Source organism: Pseudophryne corroboree, chromosome 5, assembly GCF_028390025.1.
Source record: "Pseudophryne corroboree isolate aPseCor3 chromosome 5, aPseCor3.hap2, whole genome shotgun sequence".
NCBI classification, from domain to species: domain Eukaryota; kingdom Metazoa; phylum Chordata; class Amphibia; order Anura; family Myobatrachidae; genus Pseudophryne; species Pseudophryne corroboree.
This window is the reverse complement of record NC_086448.1, coordinates 176,927,151-176,947,197: the sequence shown is the minus strand read 5'-3', so window position 1 is coordinate 176,947,197 and position 20,047 is coordinate 176,927,151. Positions and strand designations below refer to the sequence as shown.

Sequence of the window (20,047 nt, the reverse complement as noted above, 5' to 3'; positions counted from 1 at the left end):
GCGTGGCGGTTGATCGCCGGATCCTAGCCCGTAAGGGGATTCCCGGTGAAGTCATTCCCACACTTCTCCAGGCTAGAAATGGGGTAACGTCTAAACATTACCACCGTATTTGGAGAAAATATGTGTCTTGGTGCGAATCCAAGAAGGCTCCTACGGAAGAATTTCAGTTAGGACGTTTTCTCCATTTTTTACAAGCAGGTGTCGATGCGGGCTTAAAGTTGGGCTCAATTAAAGTACAGATTTCAGCATTATCGGTTTTCTTTCAAAAACAATTGGCCTCCCTTCCAGAAGTTCAGACTTTCGTGAAAGGCGTGTTGCTCATCCAAACTCCTTTTGTGCCTCCAGTGGCACCATGGGATCTTAATGTGGTGTTGCAGTTCCTCCAATCACATTGGTTTGAACCTATACAGAAGGTAGAGTTGAAATTTATCACTTGGAAAGTGGTCATGCTGTTGGCCTTGGCATCCGCAAGGCGGGTATCGGAGTTAGCGGCCTTGTCTCACAAGAGCCCTTATTTGATCTTCCATGAAGATAGAGCAGAGTTGAGGACTCGTAAACCATTTCTGCCGAAGGTGGTGTCGTTCCACATGAACCAACCTATTGTGGTGCCAGTGGCTACTGATGTCTTAGTGGAGTCGAAGTCTCTCGATGTGGTCAGAGCTTTAAAAATGTATGTCGCCAGAACGGCTCAGATTAGGAAAACGGAGGCTCTGTTTGCCTTGTATGATCCCAACAAGATTGGGGCTCCTGCTTCCAAACAGACTATTGCACACTGGATTTGTGCTACGATTCAGCGGGCTCATTCTACGGTTGGATTGCCGTTACCGAAATCGGTGAGGGCCCATTCTACTAGGAAGGTGCGCGCGTCCTGGGCGGCTGCCCGGGGGGTCTCGGCGTTACAACTTTGCCGAGCAACTACTTGGTCGGGTTCAAACACTTTTGCTAAGTTTTACAAGTTTGATACCCTGGCTGAGGAGGACCTCATGTTTGGTCAATCGGTGCTGCTGAGTCATCCGCACTCTCCCGCCCGTTCTAGAGCTTTGGTATATCCCCATGGTTCTTATGGTTACCCCAGCATCCTCTAGGACGTATGAGAAAATAAGATTTTAATACCTACCCGTAAATCCTTTTCTCTTAGTCCGTAGAGGATGCTGGGCGCCCGTCCCTGTGCGTAATAATCTGCAGTTATTAGTTATGGTTACACACAGGTTGTGTTATGGTTATAGTCTGCCTGTTGCTGACATTGTTCATGCCGTTGGTTTGATTTCTGTTGAATGCCATGTTGCGTGGCGTGTTTGCGGTGTGAGCTGGTATGTATCTCACCTTAGTTTAACAATAATTCCTTTCCTCGAAATGTCCGTCTCCCTGGGCACAGTTCCTATAACTGGAGTCTGGAGGAGGGGCATAGAGGGAGGAGCCAGTTCACACCCATTCAAAGTCTTAAAGTGCCCATGTCTCCTGCGGATCCCGTCTATACCCCATGGTTCTTATGGTTACCCCAGCATCCTCTACGGACTAAGAGAAAAGGATTTACCGGTAGGTATTAATCCTATTTCCCGACTGGTGTGATAATTTCTGCCAATGTTGTAAAAATCATTTTTTGTGATCATCTCTGTGTAAAATAGGGGTAACTAGAAGAGCAAAATTATATAATCCATTTAGGAGGATGTTATAAGTCACTGGTTCTATTCCCAAGTAAAAAAAAAATTCAGTTATTCAGTGGTGATCTGTAGCATTGACATCACTGCAGCACTCCATACCGTGCCATGTTACAGCAGGCGTATAACTGCTGCTTATTGGGCTAATTCAGATGTGGTTGAAGTTGCGATATATATTAATATGGTAATGCAGCAGAAGGAGTCACGCCTCCTGTGGCATTACTGATCCAAGGATGCAATATTGGATCTTCCCCAGCATCATCACCGGCTGCAAGTCAGCCACCGTAAGTCCTACACAGAGGCCAGTAATATTCTGCCCTCTGGTGGAGATTCTGGCCTCTATTCCCCTATCACACCCCACCCCCCCTCGCAGCACATGTGCATACTACCATCAGTATACAGTGTATTCGGTGCTTTGACGTATGTGAAGCAACTCCTTATTTGCCTGAGTGATGACAAATCTCTCAGCATGTAGTGGTAAACAGTATAGTATCAAAGTGTATTAAGGCTGCTCATGTATAATGCAAATATATCAATCACTGGAATCTGTGCAGTTCTAGCTGCTACGTTGGTTTCCATTCTTACTCTGTGCTTGTAACAGTGTTTAGGAAACTTTGCATTTCTCATCATAATTGGACGTTCTCAGTCATCTACGGTCTCTCTTTAAGCTATGTGTGATTATTCCTTTTGAGTTAATTACTGTCAAACAAGCTAAATCGCTGAGAGTGACAGGCTCAATTAAATGACAAAAGGAAGATTTTTTTTTAAGCTACCCTAAAAAGTTCTTCCTGGTCCTATTTCAACACTCCTAAGTCAAGTAGGAGCACAGGGTTGTTACAATTCACTCCTCACTCTGGGCTTCCCTTGTTCCGTGGGACAGCGTGGAATTCCTCTGACATTCCTCCATACTTCTCTTGTATTCTCCCTGCATCCATCCCAAGTCCTCAGCCCCGTGAACCTGTGACCTTAGTCCGCAACTCTCCTTTTATTCTTCACATTCACTTCTTTCCTGAAATCTAACTGTTGAAGAAAGTTCTTCTTATTTTTCTATGTCTGCAGACAGATTTCCTGACCTGGTTTGCTGCTGTTGTGACATAAAGACTACTCTTTTTTCACATGCACAATTAAACTCCTTTTTATCCATTAATATAAGTATTTGTTCAGAATCTTTTCCCTTATGTAACATTGTATACTTGTTTACTAAAAGAAGAAGGTTTCATTGGATGTCTTCAATGTAATATCCCACTTTAGCAAACTGTGATATAATGCTTTAAATGTATCCTAAATATTCATTAGTAACCAAAGTTTTTATTGTTTGACATATTCAACCTTTTTATTGTTGCCACTGTAATTATAATTTCCTTTTGTTTAGAAAAAAATGTTTTTTTATTGAAGTATGACAATTACATATAAGTCAACAAATATGTATTTTCCATATGATTACAGTAGCACACACAGTATGAAAATTGTACCAATCATAACAATCTTAAATGAACAATAATGTTCAAATCTGGTGTCAACCCAGAAACAAGTCTGAGAAAATGGTATGAACCCAGATCCACATCCTCCACCCTCCTTCCATCCATTTGTAAAAAAAAAAAAAAAAAGATAGATACATCAAGGTGTTGAGCCATCATAATCTAATCCTCAACAAAGTAAATTGGGGGATCTTGAGCATATACATGAGTTTCATACCATAAGGTATTCCTAAAACACTTCCAGATCCGTTCTTTATGAGGACGGGAGAGGGTCTCTATATAACGTACCCATGTTTTGTAAAATTTCTCAGTAAACCTCTCCTTCTGTAGCAAGGCCTCCAGTCATTCCATTCTAAAAATATGAAAAAGCTTAGCTAAAAAGAGAGAAAACGGAGGGGGCGCAGGTTGTATACAGAGTTGCAGGATACATTTTTTAGCTACAGCGATCAACGATATAGCAATCAGCAATTTTCGTATCCCTTTGCGCTACTCGAGTACCTTCTGGGAAGATGGCAAATACTGCCCATTCAGAGGTTAGAGGCACACAATTATATAATCTCCTTTTTATGAGGTGATTTTTATTTTCACATTTATTATTTAGAGATAACTTTTGGATAGTGCATTTTTAGTGCTCTTGTTTTGAGAAACAATGCATATAATAATTGTAAATCATACAGATTTGTCCTCATACATTGTTGCTGCAGTCGCGCCAAACAGCCCTTCTTGGTACACCAGGTCCTGTGAGACTGTGCTAGTGTTGGGCATCTTTATTGCCAAAAATGCGACTTAGTCGCAACACAATGCAGTTAGGATGCACCAGGAGATGGTGCTGATTAATTTGATATGCAACACCTCTACTGTATATCTGTGTGCGGGATGCAGTCAATATTTACCCGGCTCCCAGATCCCGGCGTTCAGGAGACCGACGCCGACAGCCGGTGAAATACCGACCCCTGGAATCCATACAAAAGCTCTGTATTCCCACTTGGTTGGTGGGTCCACACGAAGCGTGTCGTGCGGATTCGCTGCCGGGATTCCGACAGACAGGATGCCGCTGTCTGTATAGTGACAGCCGGCATCCCATCTGCTGGGATATCCTATGTATCCCCTGTGTGTGACTGAGTCTCTGAATTTGTACACGTGCAGCTGTTTTCCAATACAAGTTCTGTTGTACTCCGTGGTGGTCATTCAGAGTTGTTCGCTCGGTAATTTTCTTCGCATCGGTGCGATTTTCTGCTAATTGCGCATGCGCAATTTTCGCACTGCGCCAAGTAAATTTGCTAAGAAGTTTGGTATTTTACTCACGGCATTACGAGGTTTTTTCATCGTTCTGGTGATCGTAATGTGATTGACAGGAAGTGGGTGATTCTGGGCGGAAACTGGCCGTTTTATGGGAGTGTGTGAAAAAACGCTGCCGTTTATGGGAAAAACGCGGGAGTGGCTGGAGAAACGGGGGAGTGTCTGGGCGAACGCTGGGTGTGTTTGTGACGTCAAACCAGGAATGAAACTGACTGAACTGATCGCAGTGGCAGAGTAAGTCCCGAGCTACTCAGAAACTGCTTAGAAATTTCTATTCGCAATTTTGAAAATCTTTTGTTCGCAATTTTGCTATGCCAAGATACACTCCCAGAGGGCGGCGGCTTAGCATGTGCAAAGCTGCTAAAAGCAGCTAGCGAGCGAACAACTCGGAATGAGGGCCCGTATACAGACTCTGGGCGTGATTCAGACCTGATTGTAGATGTGCTAAATTTAGCACATCTACGATCAGCTTCCCTGACATGCGAGGGGAGGCCCAGCACAGGGCTAGTCCATCCAGCATGTCAGTCCCTGCCCCATCGCACAAGTACAAAAGCATCACACAGCGGCAATGCTTTTGTACTGTAGGAGTAGCTCCCTACCAGCGCAGCTCCTGCGCACTGGTAGGGAGCTACTTGTCGCTGCCCAGGTCACAGCGGCTGCATGTGACGTCACGCAGCCACCACGCCCCCCCCAGCGGTCCGGGCACGCCTGCGTTACCCGGAGCCGTCCCCTTAAATGGCAGCAGGACGCCGCCGGCCCGCCCAGCGACCACCTCTGCCTGTCAATCAGGCAGAGGCGATTGCAGGGCTAAGACAGCCATCGGCTGTCTGCCATGCGCACTGCGGCGCTGGCGTATGCGCATTTCAGACCTGATCGCTGCTGTGCGAACATGCAAGCACAGCAGCGATCAGGTCTAAATTATCCCCACTGTCACACACAATTCCGAGTTGTTCGCTCGCTAGCTGCTTTTAGCAGCAGTGCAAACGCTAAGCCGCCGCCCTCTGGGAGTGTATCTTAGCTTAGCAGAAGTGCGAACGAAAGGATCGCAGAACTGCTCCAAAATATTTTCGAGCAGTTTCTGAGTAGCTCCAGACCTACTCCTAGCTTGCGATCACTTCAGACTATTTAGTTCCTGTTTTGACGTCACAAACACGCCCTGCGTTCAGCCAGCCACTCCCCCGTTTCCTCAGGCACGCCTGCGTTTGTATCTGACACGCCTGCGTTTTTCAGCACACTCCCTGGAAATGGCCAGTTACCTCCCAGAAACGCCCCATTCCTGTCAATCACTCAGTGGTCAGCAGTGCGAGTGAAAAGCGTCGCTAGACCTTGTGTGAAACTGCATCGGCTTTTGTGAAAGTACTTTGCGCGTGCGCACTGCGCCCCATACGCATTCTCACAAATGCCGCTTTTCTCTAACGTCCTAAGTGGATGCTGGGGACTCCGTAAGGACCATGGGGAATAGCGGCTCCGCAGGAGACTGGGCACATCTAAAGAAAGCTTTAGGACTATCTGGTGTGCACTGGCTCCTCCCCCTATGACCCTCCTCCAAGCCTCAGTTAGATCTCTGTGCCCGAACGAGAAGGGTGCACACTAGGGGCTCTCCTGAGCTTCTTAGTGAAAGTTTTAGTTTAGGTTTTTTATTTTCAGTGAGACCTGCTGGCAACAGGCTCACTGCATCGAGGGACTAAGGGGAGAAGAAGCGAACTCACCTGCGTGCAGAGTGGATTGGGCTTCTTAGGCTACTGGACATTAGCTCCAGAGGGACGATCACAGGCCCAGCCTGGATGGGTCCCAGAGCCGCGCCGCCGGCCCCCTTACAGAGCCAGAAGGCAGAAGAGGTCCGGAAAATCGGCGGCAGAAGACGTCCTGTCTTCAACAAGGTAGCGCACAGCACTGCAGCTGTGCGCCATTGCTCTCAGCACACTTCACACTCCGGTCACTGAGGGTGCAGGGCGCTGGGGGGGGCGCCCTGAGACGCAATAATAAACACCTTGGATGGCAAAAAATGCATCACATATAGCTCCTGGGCTATATGGATGCATTTAACCCCTGCCAGAATACATAGAAAAACGGGAGATAAGGCCGCCGATAAGGGGGCGGAGCCTATCTCCTCAGCACACTGGCGCCATTTTCCCTCACAGCTCCGTTGGAGGGAAGCTCCCTGGCTCTCCCCTGCAGTCACTACACTACAGAAAGGGTTAAAAAAGAGAGGGGGGGCACTAATTACGCGCAGTATTAAAGATACAGCAGCTATAAGGGGAAAAACACTTATATAAGGTTATCCCTGTATATATATATAGCGCTCTGGTGTGTGCTGGCAAACTCTCCCTCTGTCTCCCCAAAGGGCTAGTGGGGTCCTGTCCTCTATCAGAGCATTCCCTGTGTGTGTGCTGTGTGTCGGTACGTTTGTGTCGACATGTATGAGGAGAAAAATGATGTGGAGACGGAGCAGATTGCCTGTAATAGTGATGTCACCCCCTAGGGGGTCGACACCTGAGTGGATGAACTGTTGGAAGGAATTACGTGACAGTGTCAGCTCTGTATAAAAGACAGTGGTTGACATGAGACAGCCGGCTACTCAGCTTGTGCCTGTCCTGACGTCTCATAGGCCGTCAGGGGCTCTAAAGCGCCCGTTACCTCAGATGGCAGATATAGACGCCGACACGGATACTGACTCCAGTGTCGACGGTGAAGAGACAAATGTGACTTCCAGTAGGGCCACACGTTACATGATTGAGGCAATGAAAAATGTTTTACACATTTCTGATAATACGAGTACCACCAAAAAGGGGTATTATGTTCGGTGAGGAAAAACTACCTGTAGTTTTCCTGAATCTGAGAAATTAAATGAGGTGTGTGATGATGCGTGGTTTTCCCCCGATAACAACTGATAATTTCTAAAATGTTATTGGCATTATATCCTTTCCCGCCAGAGGTTAGGGTGCGTTGGGAAACACCCCCTAGGGGGGATAAAGCGCTCACACGCTTGTAAGGGCTCTACCCTCTCCTGAGATGGCCGCCCTTAAGGATCCTGCTGATAGAAAGCAGGAGGGTATCCTAAAATGTATTTACACACATACTGGTGTTATACTGCGACCAGCAATCGCCTCAGCCTGGATGTGCAGTGCTGGGTTGGCGTGGTCGGATTCCCTGACTGAAAATATTGATACCCTAGATAGGGACAGTATATTTTTGCCTATAGAGCATTTAAAAGATACATTTCTATATATGCGTGATGCACAGCGGAATATTTGCCGACTGGCATCAAGTCTAAGTGCGTTGTCCATTTCTACCAGTAGAGGGTTATGGACACGTCAGTGGTCAGGTGATGCGTATTCCAAACGGCATTTGGAAGTATTGCCTTATTAAGGGGAGGAGTTATTTGGGGTCGGTCTTTCAGACCTGGTGGCCACGGCAACAGCTGGGAAATCCACGTTTGTACCCCAGGTCGCCTCTCAAGCATGAGAAGACGCCGTATTATCAGGCGCAGTCTTTTCGTGGACAAGCGGGCAAAAGGTTCCTCATTTCTGCCCCGTGACAGAGGGAGAGGAAAAAGGCTGCAGAAATCAGCCAGTTCCCAGGAACAGAAACCCTCTCCCGCCTCTGCCAAGCCCTCAGTATGACGCTGGGGCTTTACAAGCAGAATCAGGCACGGTGGGGGGCCCGTCTCAATGAATTTCAGCGCGCAGTGGACTCACTCGCAAGTAGACCCCTGGATCCTTCAGGTGATATCTCAGGAGTACAAATTAGAATTCGAGACGTCTCCCCCTCGCCGTTTCCTAAAGTCGGCTTTACCGATGTCTCCTTCTGACACGGAGACAGTTTTGGAAGCCATTCACAAGCTGTATTCCCAGCAGGTGATAATCAAGGTACCCCTCCTGCAACAGGGAACGGGGTATTATTCCACACTGTGGTGGTACCGAAGCCAGACGGCTCGGTGAGACCGATTCTAAATCTAAAATCTTTGAACACTTACATACAGAGGTTCAAATTCAAGATTGAGTCACTCAGAGCAGTGATTGCGAACCTGGAAGAAGGGGACTACATGATGTCTCGGGACATCAAGGATGCTTACCTTCATGTCAAAATTTACCCTTCTCACCAAGGGTACCTCAGGTTTATGGTACAGAACTGTCATTATCAGTACAGACGCTGCCGTATGGATGGTCTACGGCACCCCGGGTCTTTACCAAGGTAATGGCCGAAATGATGATATTCCTTCGAAGGAAGGGAATTTTAGTTATCCCTTACTGGGACGATTCCCTGATAAGGGTAAGATCCAGGGAACAGTTGGAGGTCGGTGTAACACTATCTCAGGTAGTGTTGCGGCAGCACGATTGGATTCTCGATATTCCAAAATCACAGCTGGTTCCGACGACTTGTCTTCTGTTCCTAGGGATGATCCTGGACACAGTCCAGAAAAAGGTGTTTCTCCCGGAGGAGAAGGCCAGGGAGTTATCCGAGCTAGTCAGGAACCTCCTAAAACCGAGTCAAGTCTCAGTGCATCAATGCACAAAGGTTCTGGGTAAAATGGTGGCTTCCTACGAAGCAATCCCATTCGGCAGATTCCACGCAAGAACTTTCCAGTGGGACCTGCTGGACAAATGGTCCGGGTCGCATCTTCAGATGCATCAGCGGATAACCCTGTCACCAAGGACAAGGGTGTCCCTCCTGTGGTGGTTGCAGAGTGCTCATCTTCTAGAGGGCCGCAGATTCGGCATTCAGGACTGGGTCCTGGTGACCACGGATGCCAGCCTGCGAGGCTGGGGAGCAGTCACACAGGGAAGGAATATCCAGGGCTTATGGTCAAGCCTGGAGACATCACTTCACATAAATATCCTGAAGCTAAGGGCCATTTACAATGCTCTAAGCTTAGCAAGACCTCTGCTTCAAGGTCAGCCGGTGTTGATCCAGTCGGACAACATCACGGCAGTCACCCACGTAAACAGACAGGGTGGCACAAGAAGCAGGAGGGCAATGGCAGAAGCTGCAAGGATTCTTCGCTGGGCGGAAAATCATGTGATAGCACTGTCAGCAGTATTCATTCCGGGAGTGGACAACTGGGAAGCAGACTTCCTCAGCACGACCTCCACCCGGGAGAGTGGGGACTTCACCCAGAAGTCTTCCACATGATTATAAACCGTTGGGAAAAACTCGACAGGTATTGCGCCAGGTCAAGGGACCCTCAGGCAATAGCTGTAGACGCTCTGGTAACACCGTGGGTGTACCAGTCAGTGTATGTGGTACTGAGATTGATAAGATGGAGAGGAGTAAGCACTATATTCGTGGCTCCGGATTGGCCAAGAAGGGCTTGGTAACCGGAACTTCAAGAGATGCTCACGGAGGATCCGTGGCCTCTACCTCTAAGAAGGGACCTGCTCCAGCAAGGACCCTGTCTGTTCCAAGACTTACCGCGGCTGCGTTTGACGGCATGGCGGTTGAACGCCGGATCCTGAAGGAAAAAAGGCATTCCGGATGAAGTCATCCCTATCCTGATCAAAGCCAGGAAGGATGTAACCGCAAAACATTATCACCGCATTTGGCGAAAATATGTTGCGTGGTGCGAGGCCAGTAAGGCCCGACGGAGGAAATTCAACTGGGTCGATTCCTACATTTCCTGAAAACAGGAGTGTCTATGGGCCTGAAATTGGGGTCCATTAAGGTTCAAATTTCGGCCCTGTCAATTTTCTTCCAAAAAGAACTAGCTTCAGTCCCTGAAGTTCAGACGTTTGTAAAAGGGGTACTGCATATACAGCCTCCTTTTGTGCCTCCAGTGGGATCTCAATGTAGTTTTTGGGTTCCAAAAGTCACATTGGTTTGAACCACTTAAATCTGTGGAGTTAAAATATCTCACATGGAAAGTGGTCATGCTGTTGGCCCTGGCCTGGGCCAGACGCGTGTCAGAATTGGCGGCTTTATCCTGTTAAAGCCCTTATCTGATTTTCCATTCGGACAGGGCGGAATTGAGGACTCGTCCTCAGTTTCTCCCTAAGGTGGTTTCAGCGTTTCACCTGAACCAACCTATTGTGGTGCCTGCGGCTACTAGGGACTTGGAGGACTCCAAGTTGCTAGACGTTGTCAGGGCCCTGAAAATATATGTTTCCAGGACGGCTGGAGTCAGGAAATCTGACTCGCTGTTTATCCTGTATGCACCCAACAAGCTGGGTGCTCCTGCTTCTAAGCAGACTATTGCTCGTTGGATTTGTAGTACAATTCTGCTTGCACATTCTGTGGCAGGCCTGCCACAGCCAAAAATCTGTAAATGCCCACTCCACAAGGAAGGTGGGCTCATCTTGGGCGGCTGCCCGAGGGGTCTCGGCTTTACAACTTTGCCGAGCAGCTACTTGGTCAGGAGCAAATACGTTTGTAAAATTCTATAAAATTGATACCCTGGCTGAGGAGGACCTGGAGTTCTCTCATTTGGTGCTGCAGAGTCATCCGCACTCTCCCGCCCGTTTGGGAGCTTTGGTATAATCCCCATGGTCCTTACGGAGTCCCCAGCATCCACTTAGGACGTTAGAGAAAATAAGAATTTACTTACCGATAATTCTATTTCTCGTAGTCCGTAGTGGATGCTGGGCGCCCATCCCAAGTGCGGATTGTCTGCAATACTGGTACATAGTTATTGTTACCAAAAAAAATCGGGTTATTGCTGTAGTGAGCCATCTTTTCTAGAGGCTCCTCTGTTATCATGCTGTTAACTGGGTTCAGATCACATGTTGTACAGTGTGATTGGTGTGGCTGGTATGAGTCTTACCCGGGATTCAAAATCCTTCCTTATTGTGTACGCTCGTCCGGGCACAGTATCCTAACTGAGGCTTGGAGGAGGGTCATAGGGGGAGGAGCCAGTGCACACCAGATAGTCCTAAAGCTTTCTTTAGATGTGCCCAGTCTCCTGCGGAGCCGCTATTCCCCATGGTCCTTACGGAGTCCCCAGCATCCACTACGGACTACGAGAAATAGAATTATCGGTAAGTAAATTCTTATTTTTTACCTAATCGCCGCGCTGCGAACGAAAGCAGCTAGCGATCAACTCGGAATGAGGGCCAATATACAAGTGTCAAATATCAAATCAATTGGTACAGTCTCCTGGTGCATTTCCGGCAAAAAAAGAAAGACTCCAGACGCTACCAGAATTGCATAGAACCTGGTGGATCACTCGCGCCAGGCATCTCGAGCTGCTAGGAGAAAACTACTGAAATCTGATTTTATAAAATATAGTTTTAATTGATATATTTTGTATTAGGGACGATCATGGAACTTGGTAATTATGATGATATATATTTTAGTTCACACAAAAGGATAAGGAAATGAAGTATGCTTCTCATACAGAAGCAAAAACAATTTTTGCCGTTTTTTCATGTATAAACGTGTACTGTTTACATTAGTTCCCTTTATAGAGTTTTGCAGAATAGGTGTTTTATACTTGCATGTGATCAGAATTTGTGGGATACTTCATACTTATTGTTAGCATTAATCCATGTTGAACTGCCCATTGTGTGGCCCTTCAAAATGGCTGCACATTACCTGTAATTTGAAGATTGAATTCAGCCACAAGCAAGGTCTGCAGCCCTGTAATACTCAAGTCAAAATGCCCCTACGTGGCTTTTCCCCAATATAACAATGTTATCACACAGAACCAGGAGCCCTCAGAATCCGCGTGCATTCTAGAACTTCCCCAAATGGCACAAACGCCCACTTTGACACAATATGACCCCATATACATGCAGAAGTCCTGAGACCCCACATGCACTATAAAACTCCACCACATTCCCTCAGACCCTCACACAGACCTTATTCACATGCCTCTCAGGCCTTCCCCCATGTATGCAGAACTCCCCCTCACATATACACACGTCACTCACATCTTCTTCCCAGCAACTCACAACTCCTTCAGTGTGTTTACTACTTACCTGTATAGCCAAAGCCCGTAGAAGAAGGAGGGAGACCACACAATGCAGAAAACACTTCACTGCACCTGCCCACAATAATTGGTTGTACTACAGATGTGTCCTCATACATCCAGCTTCAATACGCCATGCAGCTTAAGATGCCTGGCGTGAGTGAGCGGCCAGATCCAATGCAACTTTGCTAACGTCGGGCATCTTTTCTTTTCTTTTTTTTTTTTTCTTTCTTCCCAAAAATACATCTTAGTCACAATGCAATACGGCCAGGATGCATGAGGAGACTGTGCTGGTTAATTTGCTATGACACTAGTATATTGTGTGTGACTGAGACTGTATACTGAGCAGAACAGACCTTTATTGGAAAAAAGCGTTGGCTGCTACATTGTTGCACTTTGTGTACAGATTCATAGACTCAGTCACATACAATATACAAGTGTTATGTATCAAATTAATCAGCACAGTCTCCTGATGCGTCCTAGTCACATTGCGTTGCTAATATAACACATTTTCGGCTAAAAAGGTGCCCAAAGCTAAAATATTCTAACACGACCTGGCGTACCAAGATGGGCTGTTTGGCGTGACAGATGTATGCGCACTCCTCTGTATGGGACCTCCTGCAGCATGCTGAGGCGGCCACATGATGCGGAAACCAGCTGTATGGCAAAGCTAAGGATTAATAAGAACAGAGACACAAAGCACTTGCAGCTCTTAAGGGAATTTTTAAATGACAAAAAAAAAAGGTTCATGATGACTATTACTTATACCACTTCTTTAAAACAAATGTACAAGTATGGCTGTTTTACCACCCCTTGTGTTGTACAGATGTAGGAGGTGGGCATAACCTAATATATCTTGAAATAGCTAAAATTTTAAATTGGCATTTTTGATTTTCATCTATTTTAGATTCTTGAAGACCTAGATGAGCAGATATACATTATAAGTCTGCAAGAAGAGTCTTTGCAAAGGAAACTGAACGGTATTTATTTATGAAACTCATTTGTTTTATTTCAGAATTCTACAGATGGGTCCACGGTTATCTTGGCTAGTTTGCTGCGCCTAGGCACAACATGGTTTATTAACATAAACCCTTCATCTATTATTCTCAGATGCAATACAATACAGAGAACAATAGAGCAGGGGATTAAGTCATTACAGCAGGAGTTTAAGTCCTATTAAAGGTCAAGATAATCCTATTAAAGGTCAAGATAAACATGGACCCATCTGTACCTCTCTGTAGGTTATTTGTATTTTCCTGTCATCATGGTAGTTACAATGCTATGTAGTTAGAACCTTATCTACAGTAACTCATAGCTTAAGCTGGGTATACATTAAATAGGCAGCAAACGATGCAATGTCGTCAATGATTTCCCTTGAACTCCTGGCCAAACGATATAGTGTGTACACACTGTGCAATCTTGCAAAATATATTGTCAGTGGACACAACTAGGTGTATACTGTAGTTTACGATATCCTCAGATCGGGCTGCATCAGGGGCCGACCAGAACACGTCACTGACGACCGCGGGGGCGTGCTAATATTACGTCAATCGGGCAAATCGTTCAAAATATCGTCTAGTGTGTACCCAGCAGTAGGCTTTCACATTGGCTAGGCAGGCATTGGGCTTGTTTGCTATGTGTTGGAATCCATGTAGCATTTTAGAGTTGCAAAACCAATGACCTGGAACATATGTTCCCCATCCCTTAATCTCTGTTGTTGCAGGGTATGTTGCTAGTGTTTTTAGGTTTCTGTTTGACATATTTCAGATATTTTGGTTCCATTTTGGTCAGTTGAATGTTTTAAGAATAAGAATTGACAAGAGATGAGTGACACACAATAGACTTCCATTAATCTGTGGTCCGTTTTAAATGAGAGTCTTGTCTGTGTATACCATTTGTGTCTGTATCATTCCCAGCATGACAAAGCAGGCCCTGCTATATTTATTTAGTTTCACATTTGAATATCTTATAATCAAATACAGATTTGGTAAATTCTCTTTTCTTGTTTCAAATTGTGCGACTTGTTTTTCTGATTTAGTTATCATTGTACTATATATTGTTACTCAAACATCAGGTATTTTTCATTTTTCTGCATATTTGCCTTTTTACAGAAAAATTCTGTAAATAGTATTTCAATGTGACCACTGCCATACATCTGGGACAGTTCATCTCACATCAAGATACTAATCACTGAATTTGAGCTGTAGAACCACTAACAAGGTGGTTAACTATTTTGTTAGTGTGTGTATATGTATGTATCTGTATCTATCTATCTATCTATATATATATATCTATATATATATATATATATATATATATATATATATATAGAGAGAGAGAGAGAGAGAAAGAAATGTGCTTATAGAGAGGGGTATGTATCCATCCACTCCCAATAGTAAAGGAACAGGCGGCACTCCAAGGGTCTTGTGAAAACAAACTTGTATTCAAAATAGTGAATCAAATAAATGCCATAATATGCCATTTATTTGATTCACCATTTTGAATACAAGTTTGTTTTCACAAGACCCTTGGAGTGCCGCCTGTTCCTTTACTATTGGGAGTGGATGGATACATACCCCTCTCTATAAGGACATTTCTTTCTCTGCATCTCTACAAAGGAAGTCACCGGGGCAGTTGCATTTTTATACAGGGAGTGCCGACCACACCCACTTCTGTATATATATATAGATATAGATATATAGATATATACATATATTAAATCTATATCAAAAAGGACCAGCTGCACTCATTATACATCCATCCCACAAGCGAGCTAGGCACATAAACAAAAGAGAGAGCCAGCACCTCCAACTTAGGGGGTGATTCAGACCCGATCGCCCCCCCCGGAGGAGTGTAAATTCGCTGTGCAAGTGTGCGATCGCATATGTAGCTCAGCTGCTAAAATCCACTTTGTGCAGTGTGTACGCAGGCCAGGACTTACTCCTACAGTGCGATGAGAAGAGGCTGATCGGGGCCGGAGCTGACGTGAGACACCCTCCCTGAAAACGCTTGGACACGCCTGCGTTTTTCCGGACACTCCCTGTAAATGCTCAGTAGCCACCCACAAACGGCCTCTTACTGTCACTCACCCTGCGACCGCTTGTGTGATCGGATTTTTCGTACCATCCCGATGCTGACCGGTGATGCCCGTTGTTGTTGTCCGATGCATGTGCGCATTACGGTGCATGCGCTGTTAAGACCTGATCGCCCACTGTGGGAAAATGCACAGCAGCGATCGGGTCTTAATCACCCCCTTAATGCAAAAGCATTTTATGCATTTAAAATCACTATCAATTCAATAAAGTGCATACAATTCATAGAAAACAGGATCCTTGACAAAGGCGCAATGGATACGCCGAAACAGCTGTCGGATGGGTATGAGTCGTTGGGTCGACCCAACTTAGGTCGACATTGCCATTAGGTTGACATGGGCGTTATATCGACATGTACTAGGTCGACAGGTCAAAAGTTTGACGTGAGGTTTTTTACTTTTTGGGGTAGGTTTCTCCATAAAGTGACGGGGAACCCATATTAGTGCACCGTGTTCCCTCGCATGCTTCGGCACAGATTACCATTCCAATCGTAGTCCACGTGGATCGTTAAGTGTGAAAAAATCCCCAAAATTAAAAACAATGTGAAAAACTCATGTCGACCTTTTGACCTGTCGACCTAGTTCATGTCGACCTAATGGTATTGTCGACCTTTAGTGGTCGACCTAATGAGTGTGCTACCTAAGTTGTGTCGACCTAACGGCCGTAACCCCTGTTGTATTCAGGGCTATTATGAGCATGTGGACACTCTATAGACCACCCTGGCATTTATGATGAGTATATTCATGATCCTCTGCTGTTTTTCTATGACTTTTTTGCACAAGTTGTTTGCACTTTATTGGATTCATATTGTGATTTTAAATGCATAAATTGCTATCGTGGTAAGTTGAAGGTTCTGGCTCTGTGTGTGTGTGTGTGTGTGTGTGTGTAGATATATATATATATAATGTGTGTGTGTTTATGTATCTCTACACTGTATAGAGGAGGGTGGCAATCACGGGATTGTTATATTATATTAAAAAAAGGACGCAGGAGTCACCCCTGAAACAATGTTTCTGTTATATTAACCTTCGTCAAGATCAAACCAAGTCAACATTTACAAAATTCATGCTACAGTGCAGATAGTCGCCGCTTATGGGGGAGTGTATTTTAGCATAGCAAGTGTGCGATCGCTTGTGTTGGGGAGCTCTGCAAAAAGTTTTTGTGTAGTTTCTGAGTAGCTCTCAACTTACTCAGCCACTGCGATCACTTCAGCCTGTCAGGTCCCGGAATTGAAGTCAGACACCCGCCGTGCAAACGCCTGGACACGTCTGTGTTTTCCACGGCACTCCCAGATTACCACTCAGAAACGCCTTCTTGCTGTCAATCACCTTGCAATCGCCACTGCGATTGCGTTCTTCGTAAGGTCCCACGCTGCCCAGCATTTCCCGTTGCCAGACAGCGACGCACCTGCGCATTGCGGTCGCGGTGCATGCGCAGTTCAGATCCAATCACACCGCTGCGAAAACTGCAGTATGCGATTGTGTCGGAATGACCCCCTATATTGGGTAATTTCACCAATAATATTTACATCAGCAGTTATCACTGTATACTAGGATGACACTTTATTTCAACTTTCTGAATTGTTGGTAATCTATCATTGTTTATGCTAGTGAAGTTTTATTGCATCCTCTGTAACTGGGGGTGGAGTGTTAGGCCTTGAATGGAACTATTGGACACACATAGATAGAATCCATTCTTAAGGAGAGGTGCTAGGCTGATCAGGGTTGTTTAAAAGGTTTATGAAATATTATAAAATGACTTATTCAGGACTTAAACAGGACGGAAACAGACAAACAACATTACAGCAAAGGAACAGACATACAACATGCCTTTCAAACCTGATGCAAACTCATCTGTCCATTTAAACATATGTACATATGTTTCTCTCTCATATCCTCATGCAGTCTAAGAACAGTTGTTATATCATGATTTGCTTGCAACTCATGTATGTTTTTTGATGTAATGTTTTGCTTGGAATTGGAATTGCATGTGTGGGGAAGTTGCTCAGTGAAACATAGTTTATTCTTGCATGTTGTCTGGTGTTTACCTCCTTTGATCGTTTGGCCATTTGTGGTCAGGTGTACTATATCTTTACATTTAGTGAGGTGTAGTCGTGGTGTAAAGGACAGAGTGTGATTCCTGATTAGTAAAAAAAAAAAAAAAAATACCAAGCACTGAGCAACATCACCAAACAGGTAATTTCAACTTTAAGCTTGTCATTTATTTTGTATTGTCTGGACATGGCTATTAATAACATATGCACAGACAAAATTCTTAAAGCTATGTGTGCAAGTGCTAGGAGCTTAGGAGACAAAGGGAGTCATTCCGAGTTGATCGCTCGCTAGCAGTTTTTAGCAGCCATGCAAACGCTATGCCGCCGCCCACTGGGAGTGTATTTTAGCTTAGCCGAAGTGCGAACAAAAGGATCGCGGAGCGGCGACAGTTTTTCTGTGCCGTTTCTGAGTAGCTCAAAACCTATTCAGAGCTTGCGATCTCTTCAGACTGTTCAGTTCCTGTTTTGACGTCACAAACACGCCCTGCATTCACCCAGCCACGCCTGCATTTTTCCTGGCACGCCTGCGTTTTTTCGAACACTCCCTGAAAACGGTTAGTTGACACCCAGAAACGCCCACTTCATGTCGGTCACACTGCGGCCAGCAGTGCGATTGAAAAGCTTCGCTAGACCCTGTGTCAAACTACATAGTTCGTTGTAATAGTACGTCGCGTGTGCGCATTGCGCCGCATACACATGCGCAGAAGTGCCTTTTTTTGGCCTCTTTGCTGCACAGCGAACGAATGCAGCTAGCGATCAACTCGGAATGACCACCAAAATTCCAGAGCTAATTGCGATAATGACACAGGATAAACTGATTATTGTGGCAATTACAGAGTCATGGTGCAATGAGAATCATGACTGGGACATAGCTATACCAGGATACAAATTATTTAGGAAGGAGAGAAGAATAGGAGGAGGGGGTAGCAATGTATGTGAAAAAAAGCATAAATGCTACTTTAATACAAAAAATTGAAGACAAAATTTAGGCCCTTTGGGTCACCATAGAAACTGGGAAAAAGGACATTATTTGCATTGGGGTGATTAGTGTTCAGTGTAGCGGACTGGCAGGGCGCGGGTCCGTTAGGGGCACAAGCGTGCTCCAAAAGGGGGCGTCACTATGCAAATAGGGGGCGTGCCCACTTGCACGTAATAGAAGTGGGCGGTTCAGTCCACAGACGGGGGTGTGAGTGGCCGGCGCCGTCACTGTTGGGGACGTGCCCAGCATCTACGGAGGTGCTGGGCTTCCCCCAAGCTCTCTGACAGCGTGAATGGATGCCGCGCGCATGCGCGCGGCATCTTTACACGCTGAGAGGGGCAGAAAGCGGGCGGCTGTTTTAGCAGGGCGCTGCAGAAAGGGCAGGGCGGGTTTTGCCCTTAAAAAATCGGGCAGGGCGCGGAGCCCTGCTAAAACAGCCTAGAGTGAACACTAGGTGATCTATAGGCCACCAGGCCAGGTGCAGGATTTGGACAGGAACCTATTGTTGGACATCTCTATAATGGCTTTAAAGGGAGAAGTCATAATCATGGGAGACTTTAATTTACCTAATGTTAACTGGGAGGGGTCTTTTGCAAGTTCAGCTGCAAGTCGCAACTTTCTAAATTCCTTAGAGGGAGCTTCTGTCAAGCAATTGGTGAGGGAGCCCACTCACAAAGACTCAATATTAGATTTAATTCTTACAAATGGTGACAGGATATCAGACATATATGTGGGTGAGCACCTGAGATCCAGTGATCATCAAGCAGTATGGTTTAGTATAAAAACAGGATCCAACTCCTGTCACACACAAACAAAGGTGTTGGTTTTTAGAAATGCTGACTTTGCAAAAATGAGGAGATGTTTAAGTGATTGGCGGACTGGAGGAGCTTGGAAGGCGTGGAGGAGAGGTGGAAAAAACTAAAAAGTGCAATACTAAGGGCAACAGACGTTTGTATCAAAAGAGTTAGGAAAAGCACCAGGAAAAGGAAGCCAATGTGATTCACAAAAGAAGTATCAACTAGTGTGAAAGCAAAAAAGATGGATTTTAGGAAATACAAACAGACTCAAAATAATAACGACAAAGAGGTGTATCTTGACAGACTGAAAAATGCTAAGAAAGTGATCAGACGTGCAAAGGCAGAAGCTGAGGAGAAAATCGCCCAGTCAGTAGATAAGGGGGCAAAACTTTTTTTTAAGTATATAAGTGAAAGGAGAATTTCAAATGGAGGAATAATAAGACTTAAGACAGAGAGTGAGCATTTGGTGGAGGGAGACAAGGCAATAGCAGATCACCTAAATAATAATTTTTGCTCAGTATTTACTACAGAAGGAGAAGGGAAGGGGCCACAGTTAAGTTGCAAGTACATTCATAAAAACAAGGTACATGAAAGTACATTTACGGGCAAGAAGGTCCTAACGGAACTTTCAAAGCTAAAAGTGGATAAATCAATGGGACCAGATGGGATACACCCAAGGATACTAAAAGAGCTAAAAGATGTGTTGGTGACACCTTTAACATTATTGAACCAGTCACTAAATGCAGGTGCCATTCCAGAGGACTGAAAAAGAGCAAATGTAGTTCCAC

At 45.4% G+C, this 20,047-nt stretch overlaps 1 protein-coding gene across 4 annotated transcripts in view; it reads left to right on the top strand.

Annotated features, from left to right (window-relative positions):
- The window catches only part of LMBR1 (limb development membrane protein 1), a 592,458-nt gene that overhangs the window by 390,279 nt on the left and 182,132 nt on the right, over positions 1-20,047 (top strand). For all 4 annotated transcript variants that reach the window (XM_063921898.1, XM_063921896.1, XM_063921899.1 and 1 more), the window contains one exon: positions 13,246-13,318. In XM_063921898.1, coding sequence (XP_063777968.1) covers positions 13,246-13,318 — 73 coding nt within the window. The remainder of the gene's footprint in view (positions 1-13,245; positions 13,319-20,047) is intronic.